Raw genomic sequence first — 27,759 nt, 5'->3', positions numbered from 1 at the left:
TGTTTGGTATTCCATTCAGGGGGATCCCCATGCGTACTCCCTGGAATGGATTACCAGTGCAGATGTGAACAAGGCCTGACACCTCTATAGGTTTTTAAGGGGCAAATGTATCGTTTGTCAGGTTTATGTCTGGATTTCAGACTGCATCAGAAAAAATGCACATGGTTAAGCCACAAGTTTGCAATGCATTTTTAAAATTTACAGCTGACGTTAAAAAAAATGCGATTTGCTTTATAAAACCATAACTGCATTGAAAACTGTGCCAAAAACACCACCATAGACTAAATTCATCCTAAAGTGTAGACTAGTGTAGACTAAACTGTCAGCCCACAAAAATAACGTGTATTTTTTTTTTTTTTTACAATAAGTCAACAGGCAGACACACAGCTGTATCTGAATGTTATATTTACCCCAAACGTGACCAAAACCTTAGGGTAATTTCACACAGTGTTTTTTGGAATGGAACCTGAGGCGGAGCCTGCCTCAGGTTCTGATCCAAAAACCACGTGGCCGCAACTGAAACCCGGTTCACTGCATCGGCATCCAGCCATGCACTCTGTTCAGGATTAGGCCCAATGAATGGACCTAGTCTGGAGGAGGGAGTGTCTTCCAACTCAGCCTGAAGAATGAACAGCTCGCTTCTTTTTTCCGGGAGCCGGAAGAAACGGCTCCCGGAAAAAAGACCTGAGCGGCTCCCATTGATTTCAAAAAGCCTGTGTGAATTTACCCTTCGGGCTCATGCACAATAGTGATAACCCTGTACTGAACTGCACACAGCCTGTCTGGCTATGGAGCCATACATTCTCCAAGCAATGCCCACCAGGCTCTGTCACTCTCTGCATACACAGATATATATTCGCCCCTATATTACCATACATATGGCATCTAATAAGGCACGTCACGATATTTTTATGAAAGATCCTGTTTTAAAAGACCCTTTCTGTAGCTGTGTATGAAATAGGAAAAATACAGGGGTTTTTTGTGGAAGCCCTATTACAGCCCCGCACAAAATAGAACTCTAATATGCAAGTATATATGAGCCCTTTGTAAGAAGACTGCTGATGGACAGAATTAACATATTAAGAAAAAATTATAACTTATTTTATGTATATGGTTGTATGAAAATATCAATCAAGTCCAATGCATGGAGTATGTACACAAGAAAGCTGCACTAGAACATAAACCAAAGCATAACCAAACTTGTCTGATAAATTTTATACATCAATAGTACGGGTAATAATAGTAAACTTTGTCATGTATTTTATTAAAGAGAGATGCTTGTTTCTATTGTGATTTTCCTCCTCCTTCACCTGTACTGCTCACTGTTTCGGAATACCCTGTTCAAATCTGTACTCCATACACAGCTTAGAGTTCAACCGATTGAAGTCAATGGAGAGGGAGTACAAGCTAAAAGATAACAAGATCCAGCTAAAGCTTCTAGTGCGGGTTTTATCTCACAACAGAGCTGGATTATTAGGTGAAGAGGTGAAACAATCACTTAAGGTCAGGTCCTTCTCCATAGACTTATGTGTGCAGCAGCCATAGCTGTGCATGGACTGCTGAGTACAGATTTGACCAGTGACTTCAGAAACAGTAATCAGTGCAGGGGAAGGAAGATAACAGGAGGAAGAGGTTTTCGTCATCAAAGTTTCCTATTAATGCCTGCTCTATTAAAATACATAGTAAAAGTTTAGCTATGCTTTAATGCAGTGAATATGTAAGAGGTAAACTTGACGGCCTGGAGACTTGTAATCATTTTTCAGAATATCTACAGATGATCAGCATGACAGTCTCTGGTTGGATACACATAATCCGCGCACCCCTCATTACTTCTCCAGTTGAGGTTGGTCTAATAACACCTGAAGGTCCCCGTGATTGATGGAGGAGGTTCCTATTATTCCATCAGGTTCATGAAGCTTCAAGGTGCTTGTTACTCGCAAACGGTACTATTTATATTTGTAAAAAACACCTTTTTCTTCACCTACAATCTCAACTCAAAATGTCATCATCGCTTTGTGCATAGGAGAAGCCATAGAAGGCACTGGAATAGCTGGAGCCGGTATTGTTCAGCTCAGGGGTACGACTCACAGAGTTAGGTACTGCCTCCTGTGTAAACTCTGGATCAAAGTGCCGCAGATCGGCTGGACCAGCCTGAAAAGGTAAAAACGCGTCAGTATTTTTATTTCACACCCAGACACAATACATGTAAGGGGCCATTCACATCACCAAGTCACATCGGTTATACGGCCTTCTGTTTACATGTTAAAAAAAAATGGTTCCATTTCTCTACATTTTTTTTGTAGGGCAGAAAAATTGGCCATAATACAAAAAAACAGATCTGTTTTTAATTTGGCGACTTTGGCCGTGAATCCTGTTGTACAACCAAAGATTGCCACGTCACCCTGCAACATCACTAATGTAAGTAAATGGAGAAGCTTTGTGACCTAGAGGATGCTGCAAATGCGACTTTTAGTTGCAAAAAAATTAACACTGCTATATACCTACATTACTGAAAGAGTCACAAGGCAACATGGCAATCTTTAGTCACACAGCAGGAGTCGCAGCCAAAGTCACCCTAGCCTTTCTCTTAACATTATGTAAACAGATTGCCATCCATTTGCATCAGTTTTCATCTGTTTTGTTTTTTTTGCATCTATGAAATAGATCTGTTAGATGGTTGACCAAAACATGATGTGAACAGCCCCTTATTTATAAGTAAAGGGTAATCTGAAGCTCTGTGTCAGGGATTAAGCACCCACTCATCACACAAGCATATGCGCCCCTAGTGGCCTTGATGGGTATCCACACTAGGCTATAAAGGGGTAAAGAGACCCCCAGCAAATAGATGCCAGCACCCGCCACTTATCAAGGCATTGATATACTCAGACCACTAACACCTGCCCCCTAAGTGCTTAACAAGAAAAAAGATGTAATAAAAAATATAAATGCAAGAAAATGTAATAAATAAAAAGGGAATAAAATAGACAGACCTCATACAAGTCTGGTGATGGAGCTCAGCATGAAGTTGGGCAGACTACATCTCCAGGTATCTGGCCAAGGGAGGTCATGTACATCAACCATTTTAGGACTCCTAAACTAGCCCTCTACTCAAACCCTCCCATCAGTGGCCAGAACCGGCTACATTACATGTCTCAGTTCCACAGGGCTATTACCTTTTTTGGGAATATGCTGTAACTCTGGGTGGCTACCATATACATCCGGTAAGTGATGCCAAAAGTCCAGGCATACCAAACATGGAGATAAAGTAATCATCCTTTCTGCAGATATGCAATTTGGTTTGGGATGGAAGGTTTTTAATGTTAAAGGCCCAGATACTTGATGCCAGAGATGTGTCTGGGCTCCCCAAATGTATTTCTGTATACAGATGGTTATGAAACATGAATTATGACGTATATGTCTTTTCAATGTAAAAGCCCAGGGTCTTTGTGTGTGTGACTTCAGCTACTTCTGTGATCCCTGATACTTGGGGAATCTATATCTAGCAAAGCAAAAACAACATCAAACAGCCAACTAATTAACACTATGGAGCTAATTCACTGTGGGCATCCTGAGATGTGGAAAGGAATTGGACTTATCATACACATTCAACACAAAACTAAACATAACCATTACAATGAATGAAAACCATAACCAGACACACAATGAATGAAAATTCATAACTACACACTCTACAATATACAGACAATGCATCACACTCCATAATTGTCATGTCAGTTTATGTGGATGATATTACTATGAATAGATGCTCTTTACTCTTAGTGACATTGTATTAAATTATACAATAGAATTTCATGCAATTAGAATTCTAATTATAACCGATCAATTTGGTCCTATACACATAACAATCAAAAATTGACAATTTGACCATTATTGTTATTACTCTCTGTGTCGCTTAGGGAGGGTTTGTGCTCCTCTTCCTCACCGAGCTGCTTGTATTAGGAATGTGATAGTTACTTACAACATTAGGGTTATAAGGTGGAGGAATCTTCTTCTGATACAGGTCGTCCCAGTTGATTGGACTGAAGAACACGTGATTCTTGATTTCTAGCTGCAAAGCGAACAGCGACATTGTGTTAGACACCTTTCTTATCAACTTTCTTATCAATGCTTTGCTCAATAGGGCAGATTTATTAAGACTGGTCTATTGTGTAGTAGTCTTAATAAGAGCCCTGACTGGATGCAGGGAACAAGTAATTTATGAAGAGGCTGAGGATTCTTCACAAGTCACCTGCATATCCCAGCGCCATAATAGAAATCTACACCATTTCCATTATAGCTCAAGCCAGAAAACTAGCACGAACAATAATGAACATGTTGGGAGGAGACGTCCCTGCCCCAACCCAATTATTGCTTCTGGTAAATGGTCCCCTGTTATGTCTACTTTCTGATATACAATATGCTAGCTCCAGTCATGGTGATCATACAAAAATATAAGTGTATTGAATATGAGTTATATATGGACCTTTCCAGTGCCTGAGACCGGGAGCATAACTACAAGGGTAGCAGTGTTAGCGGCTGCCATGGGGCCTGGGACATTAGAGGGCCTAGCGGGCCTAGCCCCTGAAGTGATTTATTTTTCTTTAATAGACCGTTACCTGCCGGTGCCAGGGCCTATTTTCTTTCTGATCCTCCTGCTTACGGCTGCCTGTTCTTCCCCTTCTGCTGATGTGGCTGTGATCAGGACCGGGGATTGGTGAGTGAGGCCGTGGGCCCGCGAACCCCACGAACATTGCTATCATTATACTCAGGGGTCTGTGTGCAGGGGCTATAATGGGGCATAATATTGTATGCAGGGGTCACTATGGGACATAAGGGCTTGTTCACATGTGGGCAAAGGGGCGGATTTTGACAGCGGATTTCGCTTCAAAATCCGCCCCTTTACAATGGTGGTCTATGCAGACCGCCGGGCTTCTTTTTTCCGCTAGTGGTGGGCTGCTGCTATCGGAGAAAAGAAGCGACATGTCCTATCTTCAGGCGGAAACCGCGGCGCGCTGGACCGCGGATTCCGCCTAGCGGCAGCACCCTCCTATGTTGGCTCATTCATTTGAGCCGACATAGGAGGGTAAAGCCACGACCGCGATGGTCGCGGCAGGTGGGTTTTGACCAGAGAGAGACGCGGCTCGCCGCGGCTCTCTCTGTGTCAAAACCCACGCAGACGGCCAACGTGTGAACTAACCCTAACAGTGTGTGCAGGGGCCACAATGGGACGTAATACTGTGTGCAGGAATGTGGTTTGTGCAGGGAAGGGGGTGGTCAGGGGACTGGGGGACTCTATGTCAAATGTTCATCTTGGGGCCCTGCCATTTCTAGTTACACCACTGCTTGAGACCTCTTTCTGTACTGCACACTACACACCATGGGTTCACAGCCTAACTTTGTCTAATAGGAAAGAGAATATTTAGTTACTGCAATACTGAGAACTTCACATTGGATCGGAGTACTTTATGGTCCGGGGCTGCTATTAACATAGTGTAACCTTTGCACTAATTCCACGCTTTCTACAGGCTCCAGATCTAGGCTACAAGTATAAAACCTATGAAAAAAAAAGAGCTGAATTACAAAATCGGCTTTGGCTCCCAGGCGGCAGTGCTGATCCTTGTGTAACAGACCCTGGAGAATGTCACAGGTTGCGGTGGTTTTTCCTCCCGGTAGTTGCAGGGGCTGATGTAGGATATTGTCATACATTTGTGACACGTCCCGGCTATAAAATGGTGGCTGCGTATAAAAAGAGAAACAGTGAAGAGATGAGATTACAATTTATAGCTCTGGGTTGGAGCTATGTTAAAAAATATTTTAGTGAAAAGCATATATGGCAATTTCCTAATACAATATTATTATTATTGGAATTGCTAGTTATCAGAGCAATTGCAGTATTGAGATTATCGTAGGAAGTAGCTGTGTATTCAATTCCTTTTCTATAGTCTCATTGAGGGTATAGTAAAAGAGATTAGAGAGAAAAAGTGGCTATATCCCTGGAGAACCTATTATTTTTGTGAATTAGATTTTCAACCTACAGTACATGTGCCCCAGGGGGTACTCCCAAAGTTGGCCAGGAATATGCACCACAGCTTAGAACGACTGTCCTTCCCCTGTCTACACATGGCGCCGACCACGCATGGCCACAGTTGTGCAGTCAGCACTTCCATTAGGGAGTGAGTGGTGGATATTGAATGCAGTTCACCCCTTAAAGGGGCTCTATCAGCAAAATTATGCTGTATGAGCCCCACATATGCGTAAATAGCCTTTAAAAAGGCTATTCAGGCACCGCTAATCTAATTTTAACCCCCCCACCCGTTTTAAAATAAAACTATAAAAACATATATGTAAATGATAACTGAACGTGCACCCTGGGCGGTTGTGCACGATCCAACGTCATCTTCGGTCCCTCCTTTCTCTTCTTTCTTCTTCCAGCGATGTTCTCCTGTACTGGATCTTCTCCACCTTCATCTTCTGTTCTTCCGGTGGATTGTGTTAAAATTCCGCGCGTGCGCAGTAGCGCTCCCTCCAGAGCGCTACTGCGCACGCGCCGCCGCCGTTTTTGTTGTAATTCTAAGTATCCTTAGAACTACGCGAGCATGTGCAGTACGCTCGCAAACGTCTTCATATCCGGAAGAAAAGAAGATGAAGGCGGAAAAAAGGCAGGGCAGGAAGACGTCGCTGGAAGAAGAAAGAAGAGGAAGGAGGGACCGAAGATGATGTCGGATCGTGCAGGACCGCCCAGCGTGCACGTTCAGGTATGATTTACATATGTTTTTATAGTTTTATTTTAAAACGGGCAGGGGGGGTTAAAATTAGATTAGCGGTGCCTGAATAGCTTTTATAAAGGCTAGTCACGCATATGTGGAGCTCACAACATAATTTTGCTGGTGTAACCCCTTTAAACATCTCTAAGTGTGTGGAGCATTATGTAAAATGTGGGGCTCTGTAGGGACCATTATATTGAGTGTGAGGGCCATTATACTATACACAGGGGCACTATTCTACTAGTGTGACGGGACCATCATGGTACATGTGGGGCACTGCTGGCGAAGCCATTTCTTAAAGGGAGTATGTCTCCAGAAAATGAACATTTTTTTTTAAGTTTTATATATTTTTTTTATATAGTTTTATATATTTTATATATATATATATATATATATATATATATATGTTTTTTAGATTTTTTTTTTCATTGCATGTCATTATTTATATTTTAAAATTTATATTTTAAAATAATATAAACCCTGCAATTCTTACTCTGGCCACTTGCCAATTCTATAGGGCTCTTCTTTGCAGCACTCTATTCAGTTACATCACAGACAGTATTACAATAGAAGATAACACTGACTGAGTCATCATTGTATACAATACTGACAATACGTTATATCACAGCTCATCTCCTCCCCCTCCCTGCACAGAGCATGCCTAGAACACTCTCCCATAGACCTCATTGCGTTGGCTCCAGACTGTCGCTAACTATGACCATGACTATGCTGTAAAGTATATCACTAAATGCTGTTGACAGAGCAGAGGAGAAGCTCAGGAAAGGTGGCCGCCCCATAATCAGGTACAGTAAAGAGAATAAAGAAATATATCTGAAAATTAGAAACAAATTAGAAAAAAGTGATAGATTTTCTTGAAACATTCCTTTTAGAGTCCCATAATCCCCCTCTGAAGCAGTACTTCTAAGGAAGAACACCTTAGTAACGTGGTTTGTAATACTACACAATGGCGTGGTTGGTAAATATGCCCCATTGTGTGTAGTCATACTGGCATACCGTATCTGTTACATAAGTCAGATATTGCTTTCTCACTGAACCTCACCTTTAAGAAGAACACGGGCAGAGAAATGGGTGAAGTGTGAACCATGGGGCGGACTAATGCAAAGGGCAAGATGTATGACAGAGACATAACTCTGACCTGCTTACCCAGTCCAAGATTGCTCAATCTGCCCCAACCTCCTGAACTTGTAGACAGCTGCGAGCAAGCGCCATATCCTCATAGTACAGGCAAAGAAAAGAGAAAGATGAAAGGCAGCAGAACAGGAGCCATAGAAGGAGTTGTGAAATAGATGACAGACATGATGTATTCTCTGACCAGCCACAGATACTTGCCAGTCCATACAGCATCTCATATAGGACAGCACCCAGGCACCACCAGTCTACTGTACGGTCATACGGCTGCTTTTTGAGGACTTCTGGTGCTAGGTACTTAAAGAAATAAAATAACACTGTAAGACATGTAACTCTACCATCTTAGCACTTGTATTTAGATATTATGCCCTCGTGTTAAAGAACTTTTGGAGGACTTTACTGTTAATAGTCATTAACATTGATGGGTGAACCTTGCAGGATCTGATTGACAGGGAGGGAGTGTAAAAGTAAAAAAAAGACATCTCCCGGGCTCCATCGCAGTATCCTATAGCATTCCAATATTTTTCCCCTGGTGTCCATGACGGTTGTCATCTCTCCCTCTCTGATATCATCAACCCCAGGTCACCGCCGAGGCCTGTGCCTAGGCCTTAGCAGTCATGCGGGGGGTGTCGACATCAATAAAATGCTCCCCACATGACCCCTGAGACACAATCACAGGCTTCAACCTCAGGCTCAAGACGTCATGAGAAAAGTGGAAAATGTGGAGGATACCCAGGGAAGAACACTGGATCTATGGAAAATAATGCAGGCCACAAAAGGTAAGTTATTTAATTTTTTACACATCCTCCCTGGCCTACAATTATTATACTTTGTGGCCTGAATAGACCCTGGAGTATAATAGTCAGCGTTCTTGGTGTCATTTGAGGACAAACCCAGTGCATTACGAAGCTATTCGCTCATCTCTACTTAGGTGATGGAAGGGGCTACGACAGCTACGGCACTCCAGTAGCAGGTACTACTTCATACATTGTGTAGTGATGGTGCCTGTTTACTGCAGATCAGGCCAATTCAAGTGGGGTTCAGCTGTAATACCATGTGCAGTCCTTACACAATGTACAGTTGAGTGTGGCCCCACCGACAACACATAAAGGCAACTGCGCACACACCACTGTAGGAAAACAGGACCTTGGTATTGGCGTGGGCCACATTACACATGCTCACTATTAAATGAGCCAATTGTTCTTGCTAAATGGGTTGTGCATTAAGCCTTAAAGGGGTTTTCTGGGTAAATGATTTTTATAATGGGTCATCAATATATGATCAGCGGGCACCTGACTGATTTGCTGTTATATGGAGCCACAATACAGAGAACAACGCTGGAAGCAGATAGCTTTGTTCTCTGTTTAGCAGCTGTGCTAAGTTACTGCAGCCTACATCCTATACAATAAATTGTAATCCCTCGCGGGCAGGGCCCTCTACCCCACCGTGCCAGTTGGTCACTGTTAGTATTATATCTACCTGTATATTTTGTGTAATGTATGTAACCCACAAATGTAAAGCACCATGGAATTAATGGTGCTATATAAATAATCAATAATAATAATAATATACAAGGGAAAGCTGAGCTGCAGTAACTCAGCACTGCCACTACACAGAGAACAGCGCTATCTGCTTCCAGCCCTATTCTCTGTATAGTGGCTGCTGAGAATAGCTGATCAGTGAGTGTCCCAGGTATTGGAGCCTTACTGATCTAATGTTAACCTATTCTCAGGGTAGAGCATCAATATTTTCCTTAAAAACACGCTAAGGGGGCATTCACACAGAGTAACGCCGGGCGTGTATCACAACCGTACACGCCGGCGTTACAGCAGACTGCCAAACACTTCCCATTCACTTCAATGGGAGCGCTCGTAACAGCGGCGTTTACGAGCGCTCCCATTGAAGTGAATGGGAAGTGTTCGGCAGTCTGCCGTAACGCCGGTGTGTACGGCTGTGATACACGCCCGGCGTTACTCCGTGTGAATGCCCCCTTAGGGAGCCTTCACACGATGTAACGCTGCGCTCATTTTGATTGTAAAAACACGTTCATTGACTTGAATGGGTGTCGGCATACGCGTGTAATACATTAAAAGCATAGGGAAAAAAGCCTCCCATTGATTTCACTGGGGAGCGCACGTATGCCGGCTCCCATTCACGTCAATGGGAGCTGCTTTTTACGCGCTCATTCTGAACGTATTTTTACGATCAGAATGAGCGCAGTGTTACATCCTGTGAACGCACCCTAAGTCTCCTGTAGTATTTTACATATGAACATACCATGAATGCACATAATATCACAAGAGTATTCTATAGATATAGAACTGGACATACTAAAGGTTCATACCACATAACAAATTTAAAAAACTAAGAATAAATACCTCTGGTGTCCCACAGAAAGTACTGGTGGTCCCTTCTGGTTCCATCCCCTCCTTACACAGTCCAAAATCAGTCAGAACCACATGGCCCTGAGTATAAGAGAAGAAGAAGCTATGTCACTCGTCTCCAGCAAGTTTATTGTACACTATATGGGAATCTAGCATACGTATTTTTCCTCTTTGCCCCTTACCTGGCTGTCAAGCAGGATATTTTCTGGCTTTAAATCCCTAGGAAAAAAATAATCATTGAGTTACAGTGGAAATGATATCTAACACCATCGATGGCCCCCAATGTCATGTTATCACATGTAGGAGAAAGTGATTTGTGTTCTATTAGAGTTGTCCTGATAAATGATTGTAGTTGGGTCATGAATATTTTCAGTGGGATGGGGAGAAGGTAAAAAAGGATCTTATGGGAGATTTATTTTACATGGACCCCACTTCAGTGGTAAAGTATTTAAATGGGGCCATGTATACTGATGTATACAAATATGACAGAATATGGTTCCATACTGTATACTGTAATACAGGACGAAATGCTGACAATCGTGTAAGCGAGGCCTTGCTAAATCCCAGGACATCCAAGTGAGCGACAACATTTGCTGTGGTCTTCAGCGGCGGCACATGAATGGCGCCATATGTTGCGGCATGGGCATTTTATTGTGCCTATGTGGTTTTATTGTAAGTTTCTGTATTTTTTGTTGCTTATATGGCTTGTACAGTAGAAGAGCATCATTTCAATGTACGTCCCCTATACAAGTCACTGAAAGCTGCAGCAAAGTAACAGCACAAGACATTTTTGCCCTGGATGCTATTTTATTGCATTCAGTCTAGATAGACAGAATCTCTTCCTCTGACCCCAAAAAAGGTTATCCATATTCTGAAGATTATCTCTGGTGGGGTTAGATTAACGCAGAGAGTACTGAAGATTATTGATTGATTTATTTGATGCTCACCTCCAGCCTTGTTCCAGTGTATTTCATGTGTATTTTATTCTATTTCTACTTACTGTATATCAGTCTGTTATATCTATTCTATATACATGCCTGTTATCTCTATGACTATATACATGCCTGTTATCTCTATTCTATATACATGCCTGTTATCTCTATGACTATATACATGCCTGTTATCTCTATTCTATATACATGCCTGTTATCTCTATGACTATATACATGCCTGTTATCTCTATGACTATATACATGCCTGTTATCTGTATTCTATATATATACCTGTTATCACTATGACTATATAACCTCCTGCTATCTGAGCTTTGTTTGCATTTAACATTGAGCCATATCTGAACACTTGATAAAGCATTGGAAGAAACAAAACAGATGTGTACAGTGCTGTACTGAACTCTTAGGGCTAGTTCACACAGAGTTTTTTAGCAGAGGATTTTGACACGAAATCCTCCTCAAAATCCGCTGCCAAAAACGGCTCCCATTAAAGACAAAGGGAGCCGCTCGCTTCTTTTTTCCACTAGCTAGTAGCGGGGGCCCCCAGGGTCCATTTACACTGAGTTTTTTGGCGAGGAAAAAAATCTTCTTCAGGAATTAGCAAATGTTTTTTTCTCCAGCACAGTGTATGGACCTTAAAAAAAAGCGCTACCGGTTTTTCCACATGGATTTTCCACCTCCCATTGACTGTGTTGGTTTTTGCAGGTGAAATCCGCCTAAAGGAAGCTTTTTTCCCGCTAGCGGAATCCATAGAACTCTATGGGGAGGCGTTTTTTCCAAGTGGATTTCGACACAGATTCAACGCCAAAATCCTCTGGACCTTTATGGGTGCAGTCACATAGTGAAAAATGGTGGGGAATTAGCAGATAAAGGAAACCATTGAAGTCAATGGGAGGCTTTTACTTTTTCAGCACTGAAATTCCACACCAAATTCCTCCGTGTGAATGGACCCTTAGACGACAACTTTCTACCATGTGTGCACAGCTTTAGATTAGTTTCTAAATGTTAATGGGTTAAAAAAAATCTATAGTTAACCCTATAGTCACTCAGATTCTGCCACAAAATGAGCTCCATAATCCGTAATGAATCTGCCTCCTATTGAGTTGACTGGGAGGCAGAGACTGAAGAATAAGAGTCCTGCTGGATCTTAGGGTGCATTCACACTACGGATACGCTGCCTGATTCTGAACATTAAAACAGGGTCAGAATCAGCGCGTATAAAGCAGATCCCATTCATTTCAATGGGAGCTGGCATACGAGCGCTCCCCATTGAAATGAATGGGCTGCTTTTTTCTCTACGAGCGCTCCCATTGAAGTGAATGAGAAGCACTCGCGTGTACGGCCCGCCGTTCGAAGGGGCCCAGTGCTCGGCTCATTCCGAGCCGTACACGCGAGCACTTCCCATTCACTTCAATGGGAGCGCTCGTAGAGAACAAAGCAGCCCATTCATTTCAATGGGGAGCGCTCGTATGCCAGCTCCCCATTGAAATGAATGGGATCTGCTTTATATGCGCTGATTCTGACTGTGTTTTAACGTTCAGAATCAGTCACCGTATCCATAGTGTGAATGCACCCTGACTGCGGATTTTGCCGCTGATTCAGACACAGATCCCAGGGTGCGAGACCCTCCGCTGATCCAAGTCTATTCCCCTGAGCCTTATCAGTGAGTGAAAGCCGCGGCAGAAAGAATGAAGGGTGGAAAGTGGAGAGGTAGTTGAGGGAGAAGTCCACCACAAAATTTCTCTTCCCTTCTGCTGTGTGAACTTACCCTAAATATGCAAAGGTACATAGTAATTCAGTATTAATAATCATTTTTTTATGCAGATTGTGAGCCCATATAGGGCTCACAATGTACATTTTTTTTCCTATCAGTATGTCAGTATGAGAACATACAAACTCCTTGCAGATGTTGTTCCTGGCAGGATTCAAACCCAGGATTCCAGCGCTGCAATGCTAACCACTGAGCCACCGTGTTGCCCTCAGTATTAATAATCTGTCTAGTTTTTCTTGAACCTTACCTGTAGATGATGTTTTGAGAGTGCAGATACCCAATAGCACTCGCCACTTCCGCTGAATAGAAACGCGCCCGCGGCTCCAGGAAAGAACGCTCTCTTTGCAAATGGAAGAAAAGCTATGTAGAGAGAGGAGAGAAGAGGTGCTGAGTCAGTCAGATATAATAATATTAAGGGACGCTTCAGCTTTATATATAACAGTCCTATTGGTGCCCTCCATATACACAGTGTTGTGAATCTCCCTGCCCTTTATCATAGTGAGAATGTCGCCATTAACCCATTACATAGTGTCTTCCATGGGCCAAATATTTGGAAATGGAGTAATTATGTAATCGAGACGCTATCAATCTCCAAACATGCATTGTAAGTACAGATGTGTAATGGAATAATACAGCACTACGTATCACTGGTTGCCCTCAGGAACAGAATTATGGCAGAAGACTGAGTCTGTGACTAGGAAGCCCAATAGGCGCAGTGCGTTATACTGAGCACCATGCCATTATATTGTCCTGTAGATGCACCATGTCCTTGAAAATGTCGTATTTAGGAATATGCAAAGGAGTCTCCAGTTCAGTGAGGTTTGTCAAGGACCCCATATTTGAGCCCTTCCTCCGTACACTTGATTGACAGCCTCTTCCTATGATGCTACTTTTTACATTCCTGCACATGTACCGGCATTTCCCGAAAGCTTCAAAGTCTCAGGCATGACCCCATTGCACTTGAGTCTCCTTTGCATATTTCTAAAAACATCTTTTTCAAGGAAATGGGGGAACCATCTTAAAATAGGAGTGCTGAGCATAATTCATTGTTACAGGTTTGATATCAAGTTTCCTGGTGATAGACTCCCCTTTGGAAGTTATGAAGGTTTTACACTCTTCTTGATAAAATGCTGACTGTGATCTCCATGTCTGCGTCCTCCTTGTTGGGTGACTGCACCCTGGGCAACGTGCCGAATACAGCAGACACCATCATTAACCCTTTTCTAATACAGCTGGGGTAAGGCTCCTTTTACCAAGCCTTTGATATAGTAAGTCTGTAACATTCACCAAACTTGCGTTCATATGTTAGGATTGTGGCAGGTTATTTGTAATTGTGAGATTGCTTGTCTTTCTCCCTCTCCTGCTACAGACACCTATTCACACAAGTAAATGTACAGTAGCGCTGTCAATGATCATTTTTATGTCAGCGATAATGATGCAGTCAATGACAAATGTACAAATTATTGTCAAGTATTCGACGGCTGTTCACACTAGACAATGATTAGGACTTTTTGCTCTGTATAACATCCCTATCAGTATTACATAGATTCCGTACTCTGGCTGTAGCATTTATATTAAGCAACTTCCAGACAAGACAAATACGTAATTTTTCACATATTTATCCTGCTTTTTTAATTCACTTTGTCCATCTGTCAACAATCGTTTGTATTCCTTCATAAGACATTATCTTAGGCTGAGCTGTGAGTCACAAATTCGTCTCTACATCATGAATCTTCCCCGTTTGGCTTCTTTCAGATAACCTAGTTATTCATCTCTATAACAGAATCAGTTCATGTGCACGCTCAGGCCCAGTTCGCATCTGCATTCGGGGAGTCCACTTGGGGACCCCCCCGAATGGAAACCTATGCGCATTAAAAAGCGTTTACCGTAGGAAACCACACGGACCCCATAGACTATAATGGGGTCCATGTGGTTTCTGCTTGGTTTCCGCACAACTCATGAGGAGAGAAAAGTACTGCTTGCGCTTCTCTATCTATTCATAGACACTTTCTCCATACTGTGCACAAGGTCTTCTTTAAATATTGGCATCAGACACATCCGCATACCACAAAAATCACAAGTGGGGCGGCCATTTTTTAACAAATGAATTGATGTAAAACATTCAGACCTAAACAGCAGGGACTGAGGAGACCTCGAATGGAAAGTGCTGATATAGCGGATAATATCTGACTCCTTTATGTTATACAGATAACTCCGTCATATTGGATCTACTGGATTGATCTAGTCCTGTAGTTGAGGGCAGAGGCCTAGCTTGGAGCTCCGGGGCTGCAGTACAATATCTATAACATGGCCCCGACTTATCATACACTATACATAATATTGGTCTCTTATTATACTGTAGAGAGGCCTTTGGGCCCAGTAGTGACTGCGACCTCCTCTCTCACTATGCCTACAGCCTGGTTGTACGTAAAGCAGGGCAACATGGTTGTGAATGTGAATTATATGTCATCTCACCTCTCCTCCGTTTACATAATCCAGTACAAAGTAGAGTTTCTCGGGGGTTTGGAAGGAGTAATGCAGGCCTACAAGGAATGGATGCTTGAGGTTCTTCAGTAAAACATTCCTCTCAGCCATGATGTGAGATTGCTGGGAATGAAGAGGAAACAAGTCATGTTATAATAACCTTAGAGAACCATAGAAACATGGCATTGTTGGCGTATTTTTTAGCAGAGTACCTCCTTTCTCTTAAGAATGGTCTTCTTCTGGAGAACCTTCACAGCATAGAACTTATGGTCACTCTTACGCTTGGCCAGCAGGACCTGTGAAAGATAAACCAAGATGTTCTTCCATTTGCTATTTACACGTGTACTTTGGGACTGAAATGCTAAAGGCCTATGTGTACAATTCATATGGGCCCGCTATACTGCTACGTGCAAATATCTCCAAGTCGCCAGGTATGAAGTATATGGAGAATGCAAATCTCTCATAAAACCCAACACAGCCAATGTTTCAGGGTATCAGCTATTTTTATAGTATTGTTTATTAGAGATGAGCGAACGCTCTTCGGATCAGCCGATCCGAACAGCACGCTCCCATAGAAATGAATGGAAGCACCTGTGACGCCGGCCCGCCGGCAAAGTCAGCGTCACAGGTGCTTCCATTCATTTCTATGGGAGCGTGCTGTTCAGATCGGCTGATCCGAACAGTGTTCGCTCATCTCAATTGTTTATCATTGCCTGTGTCGAGCACCGTCACCCTTCCTCCTTTCCCCCAAAGTGAGATCCCCAGTTTTCTCAAATTCACTAGATCAAAGCAAAATCAGACCAGGGCAGGTTTTCGGCCACCATACAACATTATGTGTGACCTCACTTGTAACAAGGACCCTTGTGGAATGACAAGCCATCTTTTGAGGACACTGATACTGAGCGCTCTTGATCTGGAAAGTGCTCCTTATTCCCCTCTCCACGGCGTCTTATCAAGCTGAAACATGGGGCTTAACATGATGTTCTCCTAGTTCTCACAGTTGCCCTTCTTATTCACATGCAGCAGTTTTGTTGCGAAATCTCGGCAACAAGCTCTTGGATTTATATTAAAAAGATTTTCCAGGAGTTTGATATTGTTGACCTGTTCTTCAGATCATCAATATCAGATTAGTGGTCGTCGACACCTGGCACCGCGCCGATGAGATGTTTGAAGAGGTCACAACACTCCGGCCATGTGTTCCTTCTCTTCGCAGGCTTTGATGTTTACATTTAACTATTAGAGATGAGCGAAAACTAGGCCACAGATATCCCGTATGATAGTTAATAGAGATGATTGAACACTATTCAAAACAGCCGTTTTGAATAGCACGCTCCCATAGAAATGAATGGAAGCGGCCGGAATGCAGACTTTGCCGGCGACCGGCTGCTTATCCCCCCGCGTGCTGGCTACGTCCATTCATTTCTATGGGAGTGTGCTATTCGAAACGGCAGTTTCGAATAGTGTTCGCTCATCTCTATTATCTATCATATGGGATATCTGCGGCCTAGTATTCAATGAAGAGGCCATAGCCCTCGTCCAAGTATCAGACCTTCCAAGGATAGGTCATCAATAGCAAAGTAAATTCCAATAAGGCACTTTCAGATGAATGGGACATTTATAGAAATTTCTGTAACAGATCTGCCACATGTGAACAGACCCTAAGCCTGTTGGGAATTATGTCCAGACTAATCTCTCTGCCATACATTACCAGAATACAGACTACCACTAAAGTGTTAGCATATCAGATGCAGCTAATTCTCCATGGTCAAGCATAGACATCCAGTATATTATTATGGACCATCTTGTAATAACGTAATAGGGAGTTACTAGTTATACACTTTACAAACCAGGTCATCACTTTAAGGTTAAGGCCCCACATAGTGAAAAAAACACAGCAAAAAACATATCAAGTTTTTTCCACAGCTTCTTTTGTTGCTTTTTTGCTGCATTTTTTCTTCCTTTATTAAATCTATAGGAAAAACCCATTTCCGCAGGTTAAATTGACATACTGTGTTTTTCCAAAGCGTTTTTTTTATGAAATATGTGGATGCCATTAGCCAAAATCTAATTTGTTTTGCTGGTAATATAAAACGCAGAGTTTTTTTTTTTGTTGTGTTTCCGCAACATGGGTCCTTATAAGACAGGAATGGATGTATAAAGAGTTAAACCATCCATACAGACTCAGCATTGCGAGCACATGAGATAGAGGAGATTCAGCGGGTTGTAATACGTTACATAGGGGCAGGTGAGTCTATGCAGAACAGTAAAACATCAAGATCTACCGAAATACAGAGAAACAGCAGCGGCCCCTCCACCCAGCCGCAGTGTCCTGCAGAGTCAGCTCCAGATTATAAGATTAGCCACAAACGCAGAGTCCTTGGCAGCCGAAGCTGGAATTCTCACAGCGGTGCCCCAGAACTTACACGTCTCTAACCCTGAGCCCCATGTCGCACAGATTCCAGTCAATGCCATATTGTAATTCTGTTTGGAAGGATGGATAAATCTGTCATATCCCTAACTTTATTTGCATATGTGTACAGTCAGGGTAATATTGGCAGAGGCTCCAAAATTTTCATAGAAAATCTTTATAGTCAACCTCTCCCCAGACCAATGTGGTTGATATCAGCTACATGAGACTTCATCTTAGATAGCTGACATACACACGCTGCAAACACGGCTGAGTGTGTATGTGTTCCAAAATGGATATCATAAGGTTCTGCCAGTCATAAGCAGTGACCTCAATGAGATCAAAGGAACAGTCAGGACATCGCAATTCATGTGAAACAATCAGTCGGTCCCCAAGATGCGTAATGTCTATGGTCACCATTAGTGCAAATTTATATCTGTAAAAAACAGTTTCTTACACGCATCTCTTAAAGGGGTTATCTGGTATCTTAAACCTAGGTTATCATTATCGGACCGGTAGGGGTCTGACTCCTGGCACTGCTGCCGATCAGCTGGTATAAGGGTCCCTAGCGCTCATGTTGCAGGTTGCTTCACATATACATACCAAGTATGGCAGCCTTTTCCATATCACAAGATGTGAAATATAAGGTATACATATATAGATGAGGTAGAGAGATTATAAAGATGGTCATAGACTTTAGACCCTTTGATCATATAACTAGTTTGCCCTATAACCTTACAAACTTGTCCAACAATGCACAGAGTAACCTTGTCATGTACAGGCGTCTGTGGTTCCATTCACACGGAGGAAAACGGTGAGGAATTTGGTGTGGAATTTCAGCGCTAAAAAAAGGCCTCCTATTGACTTCAATGGGTTCTGCTAACTTTTTATTCTGCTTGCAGAAAAGGGAACCCATTGAGGTCGATGGACATCCAATGGACCCCATTATAGTCTATATGGTCTGTGGGGCTCCTTCTTGGAGATGAGCGAACAGTAAAATGTCCGAGGTTCGATATTCGTTTCGAGTAGCCCCTCAATATTCGACTACTCTAATCAAATATCGAACCCTATTATAGTCTATGGGGGGAAAATGCTCGTTTCAGGGGTAGGCAACGTTCGATCAAATTATACTTACCAAGTCCACGAGTGAGGGTTGGGCTGGATCCTCCGAGAAGTCTTCTCCGTGCAGCGTCCTCGCGGCATCCTCCGGCTCTGAATTCACTCTGCCAGGCATCGGGCTTGGGCAGAGCCGACTGCGCATGCCCGCACTACAAACGGACATACGCAGTCGGCTCTGCCTAGGCCCGATGCCTGGCAGAGTGAATGAAGAGCCAGAAGACGCCGCGGGGAAGCTGCACGGAGAAGACTTCTAAAGGTAGGAGAAGAACCAGCATTGATTGGCCGACTGTATAGCATTCAGCCAATCAATGCTGGTTCTGCATCGAACTTTTACATTCGAACAGCGAGTGGTACTCGATCGAGTACTACTTGCTCATCTCTACTCCTTGTGTAACCAGGTTTTAGAAGTCTGCCTCTCTGTTCTATAGGTTCCCTGACGGACCTAAAGAACAAAGACGGGACACTACTGTGAACCTCGTGTTACCCTGCTATGACAGTGGGGCAGAGTCATGTCACCCCCAGTTTGGCCTATGTTTATCTAATCTGGCTGCGACTTTTATTAAGACTGTGTGGAGTTGGCTGTGGGGCTCTAGCCTTATACCCATTCAGGTTTCTGGATAAATCTGGAGTTTTGTAGCTATAGATGGGGTACGGTTTACAAACCTTTCCAAAGCTCCCCTTTCCGATAACTTTCAGGAAGTCAAAATCAGTTGGTTTAGCACTGAAAAAAAAGATAAAAATGACATTAAAGCCGTTTATATTAGTTTTCGTCTTGTCTGTATCTTTAGATACATTTATTTCTGCAATGCAAGGATACATTCACACAAGGCAGATTCACTGGAAAAATATTTATACCTGTCACACTTATCTTAATGGGTCCTGGAGAAATCCATACACATGATGCTGAACCAATCCCATTCATATCTGCATAGGAGTCTCCTGTACACCCAACAATGGAAACCCAATGGACCCCATTATAATCAATGAGATCTGTCGAGCTCCATATGTAACTGCTATATTAGCGTTCTGAATGTCCATTGTTCTGGTCCTCCAATGGACCAGAACAACGGACAGTCTATGCTAGTGTGAACCTAGCCACTGCTCAGCTCTTCTTGCTCTATAACATGCTGCCTCCAGATCAAACAACATTTTGATTGCGCCAAAATTTTTGACCGCTGTTATCTGTACTTGTTAATGACTCGAGTAGCATATGCGTTGTCATTGTGAGTCACAAGACACAACTTTGTTTTGTGTGTACGTAAATACTACAGGTCTTACAGGTACAGCTGGGGAGGGGTAGTGTACTCACTTGGGGTTGGCAGAAGGGCCCAGGTTTATGTTCGAAGTCATGACGGGGGAGAGGCGTTCACCTGTTCCAAGCTTGATGTCACTCAATGAACTGGAAAGTGAAGAGTTTAGATTCCTTTGTAGTTAACCACAAATATCCAGACTGAAAAGGGAAGAGAAGGGCACATGGAGATTGAGCAGATAGAAAGGCAGTTCTAAAGGCAATGTGTGAGGCTGACAGTGTTGCCAGGTTATGGATTATCATAATTGGCCAAAAAATTCACAAATCCACTTTTTTCGCATTCAAGTAAATGTACCTTTAGTAGGGTTGAGTGATCGGCGATCGAGTACATTTCCCGATCAGGTTCCGATCCCACCTAAAAAAGATCGGGAACGGAATTCCGATCCTGATCACTCAACTTACCTGCACAGAAATGCTGCCGCTGCAGCTCCCCGTTCTTCTCGCTCCTCTTCTTTCTCTTTCACATACCTTCAGAGCGCCCTGCGCGCCCCCGCCTCCCTAGACTAGTGTTAGAAATGCTGGGAGAAGGCAGAGCTTGTGGCTTAGGAGAGTGTGGGAGGGGAGACGTGAGTGATGCACTAACGTCTCCCCGCCCACACTCTCTTAAGCCACAACAAGCCCCTCCTACTCCCATCATCTCTAACACTAGCCTAGGGAGGTGGGGGCGCTCTGAAGGCATGTCAATGAGAGAGGACCGGACCAAGAAGAACGGGGAGCGGCAGCTGATCTGTGCAGGTAAGTGGACACCAGGGGGGCTAAGTAGCCGGGGGATTTTTTTTAATCACTACACAGCGTGGAGTCCAAAAATTGAAATAGTCTTTTGGACTAGTTTTTGAGAACTAGTATGTTAAACTATGCCATGAACAGTCAGCGCTGCCAGAAAAGAGCCCAATGATATTCAGGACATGGGAGCTCCCCAAGTCTTCCAGATGCTGATTGACAGATTTATCCCTATGTACAGTAGTAGAGACAAATCTGTCAATTAGCAACTGGTGGCGAGAGAAATAAAATTAGACTCCTTGCTGGCTGAGCTGAAGAGGGGGCCACAACTCCATTCACAAAGCACTTCAGTGGTTCTACAAATAATTTTTGGACTCCATGCTGTGTAGTGAATAGGATCATTTTAAAAATCCGATCTTCAATAACTAAAAAATCCCATTGACTTGCATTGGGATCGGGTTCAGATGGAAAATGATCGGAAATCGGATTTTAAAAACGATCCTGAAATTTTAAGATCAGCTCAACCCTAACCTTTAGTGACAGGGTGCAGAGATCATGTTACACATGCTGTGCCTTATATATGAATAGGAAATATGACACCAGGTATGACGGCTCATGCAGGGGATGCAATTTTTAAAGTTTATTTTTTAACCACACAAATTTTGCAGCAGTTTTTTTGCACTTTTGATACTTCTTTTGCTGCAGCCTCAGAGTGTGTTCACATGTTTTGTTTTTGATGCAGATTTTCTATAATTAAAGGAACCCTGTCAGCTCCATTATTTTTTTTCTTTAGCTGCTATGACTCCTACTATTCTTCTCTTATCTACTATTCTGAGCTTATGTGTGTCTCCTACTGTGATATATTACTGTGTATTATCATGTATCTGTATTACTATGCTGCTGTAACATACTGAAATTTCCCCATGTTGGGACTATTAAAGGATTGTCTTATCTTATCTCATATCTTATTGTTATCATGAAGTTGTGTAAGACACGTTCACTTATGTGTATTTGTGTACTAGTTTTTGAGAACTAGTATCTTAAACTATGCCATGAACAGTCAGAGATGCCAGAAAAGAGCCCAATGATATTCAGGACATGGGAGCTCCCCAAGTCTTCCAGATGCTGATTGACAGATTTATCCCTATGTACAGTAGTAGAGACAAATCTGTCAATCAGCAGCTGGTGGCGAGAGAAATAAAATTAGACTCCTTGCTGGCTGAGCTGAAGATGGGGCCACAACTCCATTCACATAGCACTGCAGCGGTTCTACAAAACAGGACAGGCTCATGCAAGTGTAATTTACAGGATCAAAGCATTCTTATCTGTCTTCAATTCCTCTTCTGTTTTTGTTATTTGCTCTTGTATCAGGGGTGTGGTGAACATTTTGGTAATATACTTTTATTGATCTACCAAACTTCCCTTTAATAGAAAGCAGGCTGCAAAGTTCCCATTAGCACAATTCAGATGACCGAGGAGCAAAATGGCCACAAAAAAATATCCATTTTTCACAGCCATCTTGCACCCCAGGGGCAGCCATTTTCAAAGAGTGTATGGAGAGATGAATAAAATTGACAAAAGTCATGACCTCTATTTTGACCGCCCATTACAGTGGACCAATATAATAATGGTTGTGTATAGCCATGAGTAGCTGTCGCCATGGCTTGAATCGGCCATCCATACAGTGTATTTGTCCTTCTGCAGTCAAGCACTCAAATAGGAGGTGACCATTCTAGTCAATGACCATCCACATAGTACATGGACTGGTTGGGTCTGTCAGGAGCTCCACATACTCTGCAGCTGTCTGCTCTAGCATAAATGGCATCTAACCAATCCAGCTGTCATCTGTTGAAGGCCCTTTTGAAAATGAAAGTAGTAATCTGATTGGTTGGAATAGACAACCGCTCCAATGTACCATCTCATGTGCACAAACTATTACCGGTAGATAAAAAGGTATGTAAATAAAAAACAGCAAATACTGGAGAACATGCCAAATTTTCTATTGGTTTAATACAGGCTATGTTTGTGGCGGTATTATGGCCACGAATCCTGCAGTGTGATAGCTTGAAAAAAAAAAAAAAATGTATATACAGTATACAGTATATATCCTGTGGATGGAATTATCTGACAATTGCAGATAACAGAGAACAACAGTGAGCGAGTATTATATAAACCGACTCTGTTTGTGTGTATATACAATCCGCTGATAATGTCTAATAATAGAAAACAAAAGTGAGCGAGGGCTGTACATATGTACTGTATATATGCAATCTTTTTATAATTTTTGAAAACAGTGAGCAATGACTGACGCTAGGGTCACACCTACGTTCGGCAGTCTGTTCTGTGGTTTCCGTCTTCTGCATGCAAGAAGACGGAAACCACAGACCGGGTCCGGCCGTGAGAGGCGGTGAGCGTTTTATGCTCTCCACCGCAAAACCGATTTTTTAAATCCGGACAAAGAGTACTGCATGTCCGACTCTGTGTCCGGATTATAAAACGCGGTTTTGCGGCGGAGAGCATAAAACGCTCACCGCTGCTCACGTCCGGACAGCTTTCTCACCCATTCAAATGAATGGGTGAGAAAGACTCCTGCAGGTTTCCGTCTCCTGCCTCTGTTTTATGCAGGAAACAGAAACCTGCAGAACGGAGACCGGGGTGCAGATGTGAACGAGCCCTGAGTGGGAAGGATATGCCACATCTTTGGTGCATTGCACCAAGGATGCACCAATTGTGTACCCCAACACTGGCACTGCCCTAAGCATTACATAAATCTGTTCAATTGTCATAGGATTTCTTCATGTGTGCAGATAATACATGAAGATTTATGGAGACGTTGTGCGACTGCAACAAACTGATTGGAACTAGTGTTATCCTGTTTGGTGTAGGTGCAGCGCTTCCACGTGTCCTCAGCAATACACGTGAGGGTAAAGCTATTGGACAGGGAGCACTTCTTTAAGTCTGTGGAATTTACCTGTAAATACAAGGATGCCTGTGCAGGTTCAGTTTAGTTTGTGCAGTTTTAATGCATTTTTTTCCAATAAAAGCAGTATATCCTATAGGCAAGACACTTATACTTGCATCAAAATGCCCCCGGAACTCAGCCTTCTTCTCCAGTGAGATGTTTTGTTTGTCAATTTTTGAAGGAACTGGGCAGGGAGGTTGTTCCCGCCATCTTGGAGAACTAAGCCCAGATCTTCTGTGGATGAAGGCTTGTTCTAATCCTTCTGTCTCTTCATGTCATCCCATGCATGATGTTGAGATCAAGGCTATATCTGTGGGGGCCATATCATCACTTCCAGGACTCCTCCTTTTTTTTATCATGGGCACCTGGTCCTCCATAGGGGAAGTCACTCTTTGCAGCTGCTCTCTGCTCTGACTAATGGGAGGTTTTTCTAATGTCTTGACAGAATAATCCTTTGTAGGCGGCCATGCATGCAATTTTTCCATCTGCTGCCATAATAGTCACAGAATGGAGTGTTTGGAGAGATGGAGGCTGCAGAAGTCCAAATTATTTTCTTAAGATTCTCTAGATTTCCGCTTGCTGTTAGCGAATGCCCTTTGAGCTAAGCATCCAGCAAGTGAAAACTAGTACGTGCTAAGAGCTTGCTTTACGTGTAAACAGTTTAGGTAATCTTCCATGAGTTAGCCACTTTGTCTTAAGCTCGCACACAAGGAAATCTGTCAGTTCCTTTCTGCCTATTAATCTTGTTACAGTGCTGGACAGCAAAATAGCGCTGCGTATACGATCCCGGCTCCCATTGAAATCAATGGGAACATATACAGCCCGCAAAATCTCACGCGGCGTATACGTGCCACATCACGCGGCACTTTACTCCGTGTGAACTCACCCTAAAATGGAGCATTTTCTGCGCCGCCAAAAATACTGTGTTTCTGCAATGTGGAGCCTTAGGCTTGAGGGGGCATTCACACTTGTGGCCTGTGTTCGCCCGTCAGGTCACCGTCCTATTCCCTGGAGAAACTAGATCGGGGATGGCTTCACGGTGGTCAGTTTTAAAACCCATTCAGTCAGACAGGCAGGACTTTGTGTCTGGCCAATAAAACCAGTTTCCCCGCGGAGAGGCTGCAGAGGGACACCGGTGCTTTGCTTTTAAAAGCCAGTGAAATGAATGGAATAGGACGGAAACCCAGCGGAATAACACAGGGCACACAGGGGCGCAAGTGTAAACGCCTCCTGAGACGCAACCTGGGGAGACTAGGATCCAAAGTAGGGACTGTCCCTTGAGAAGACGGACACTTGAGAGATATTATGTGAAGAGGGTCTAATCGCAGAGAAAACAAATCAGGTGGCAAGCGCCCAGTGGGTGACACCAAGCTCATAAATTAACCCTGCCTGTACCTCCCCCTTGATCCGAATGGATGGCTCCCGTGCAAGTCTGATGTTACTTAAACTGCGCAATTTTGGACAGACCCATGTCCTGCGGGGGCTGAGATCTTGGGGACTAGAGTTGAGAAACTAAGTATATTAGAAGTGTAAAACTTTTCAATGAGTGGCGGTATTGTCAGCGAGATCATGTGTGGAGTTGCTACAGCACATAGCAGCTCCAGCTCGTGTCCCGGGGCCATCTTATGGCTACAGACAGGGGCCACATCTGCATACCATGGCCTCTCTATGACAGATCACACGTCTCTCTAGCTTTATATATACAGCCTGTCTACACCTAAGGGTGCATTCACACTGAGTAAACGCTAGCTTATTTTGTAGAGTAAAATTACACTTGTAAATTTTGCTATCCCATTGACTTCAATGACATTTTACAGGCGTATTTTTACAGGCGTATTTTTTCACTTGTAAAAAAATATCATTGAAGTCAATGGGATAGCAAAATTTACAAGTGTAATTTTACTCTACAAAATAAGCTAGCGTTTACTCAGTGTGAATGCACCCTTACTGTGTGAAAATGTGGAAATGTCATATATTGTTAATAATAAGCAAAGTGCTATGTACACAATGGGAGGCTGCACGGAGATAATATTGTCTTTAGATGGTAGGACAGTATAGATTGTGTACACACTGCACCCACTCACCAGGGTCACTTCATATAGCACATAGAGAACACAATGAAAAGATGGATCATCTACCAGGACCTCCGGCTTATGGAGGGTTATAGGGTAGCGGAGTGTCCCATATAGGGCAGAATAGTAAATCCTCTATGACAGAATCAGCATACATCTAAAACCGGCCCATAGACTGTAGATTAGGAAAACTGGATGGATCTACTAAGAGCCCTCTTATTCCCATGGCCCCTAGGAAGACATCATTTGGTAATTGGCCAATGTATGGTGATATTAGTAGTTGTACATAGGACTGTGCATCTGTACATTCACATCTGCACCAGGCAGTCCGTTCTTCTGGTCTATCGGAGGACCAGAACAGAAAAAAGACTGCAAAAATGGAGTCTGAGGGACCCCATTACTACAATAGGGATTGCTGACTGTTTATCGGATGTCTGTTTTTTTTATAGTTGGGCTGGCTTCATCCAAAAATTTATGACGGACCTGCGCAAGATGGACACCCAGCATCGATGTGAACTACAGCTAAGTTAGGATAAGGAAAGTTATGTCTAGCCATAATATAGAGTATACGTGTCTGATGACTAGGGGGCGACTGCGCCGCTCACTTCTATGCTGGAGATTGTCATCCTATTGAAGTGGAAGCAACTAAGGCCAATTGACCATGTAAAGAGGACTTTTGGTCCCCCTTCTCAGGATATCTGGGGGTCCCATAAATTGGACACATATTCCCTATACTGTGATAAGGAGATATACAATCCCTTACACAAACACATCTTTTCTCCATCTATATTTAGTCTTCTTCAATGGACACATAACCCACCCACCGCTCATTTGTTCATTAATCAGAAGTCGGTCAGATGTAGCAGAGCCCACGCCATCAGACGGCAAACCTTAAGGTGTGTTATATAGGACTGCAGACAAACCTACTGCATTACCCTATCACACCTACTGTTTTTGCTTCCATTTCCTACTTCTACTTGTTGATTTTTGCATTTTACCTACCAACCAGATATGACATCTTTTTCATTCTCGACATTAGGAATCGCTAGTCCAGAAGACCCCTTGGCACCACAGTGGGCAGTCCAAGTGCCACAGACCCTGCTATTCCGAGTAGCCTCAGATATATCCAGCGGCGTATATGCCAGGTTCCCACGTAAGTTACAGATAATGTAATTGTTTTATTACCCCTATAGGAATAGATTTACAGCCCCATAGCAGACCCAGAAGCGCAACAACACCAAGTTATTACCGTTAACCCTTTCATCATCGACGCAGTCCCTTTCCTAAAAACAGACTAACACCGTCCACAGACGAACATTTTTATTAAGGTACATTCCTACCTGCAAAGTGAGGGGGTTGGTCCACTCTCACAGGCGTCTCCGACCCCGAATTACCTATAACTAACAACAAGTCTTGTTTTTGAGTTTAAGGGAGGTGGGGAGAAAGTAGCCAGGAGGAGGAGGAGGCGGAGGAGGAGGTTGGTGTGGTGGAAAGAGGGGTGGGGGACAGTGTGAAGGTCAAATATATTCCTCTCAAGGAGCGCCTGGAGTTTGGCTGGTTAATAAGTAACCCCTCAGTGTTTGGGCATTTTTATGGGAAATTATCAGTGCACGGAAATAATCATTCTCAGACTTCATTCACCCAGGTGTGTTTGTAGTCGCCTGAAGA

At 43.1% G+C, this 27,759-nt stretch overlaps 1 protein-coding gene across 3 annotated transcripts; it reads right to left on the bottom strand.

The window, feature by feature from the left end:
- SGK2 (serum/glucocorticoid regulated kinase 2) lies at positions 1 to 27,759 on the bottom strand. Of its 3 annotated transcripts, XR_012716913.1 has the most exons (13): positions 27,432 to 27,759; positions 20,338 to 20,427; positions 19,692 to 19,749; positions 15,715 to 15,798; positions 15,494 to 15,625; positions 13,266 to 13,378; positions 10,480 to 10,516; positions 10,292 to 10,378; positions 8,115 to 8,210; positions 5,581 to 5,736; positions 3,980 to 4,069; positions 821 to 2,151; positions 733 to 782 (listed from the first exon to the last, which is right to left on the bottom strand). XR_012716913.1 is itself a non-coding variant. In XM_075277570.1 (12 exons), the coding sequence occupies exons 2-12, from the start codon at positions 20,376 to 20,378 to the stop codon at positions 1,990 to 1,992; spliced, it is 1,056 nt and encodes a 351-aa protein (XP_075133671.1). In that variant the 5' UTR covers positions 20,379 to 20,427; positions 27,432 to 27,759; the 3' UTR covers positions 1 to 1,989. The 3 variants fall into 3 exon arrangements, 2 of the variants coding, with proteins under 2 accessions (XP_075133671.1, XP_075133672.1); XM_075277570.1 differs by having other exon boundaries at positions 1 to 2,151; XM_075277571.1 differs by lacking the exon at positions 27,432 to 27,759 and having other exon boundaries at positions 1 to 2,151; positions 20,338 to 20,473.

The sequence above is a fragment of the Leptodactylus fuscus genome, chromosome 6 (genome assembly GCF_031893055.1).
Source record: "Leptodactylus fuscus isolate aLepFus1 chromosome 6, aLepFus1.hap2, whole genome shotgun sequence".
NCBI classification, from domain to species: Eukaryota; Metazoa; Chordata; class Amphibia; order Anura; family Leptodactylidae; genus Leptodactylus; species Leptodactylus fuscus.
The sequence above is the reverse complement of the archived record's forward strand: the minus strand, read 5'-3'. Positions and strand labels throughout refer to the sequence as shown.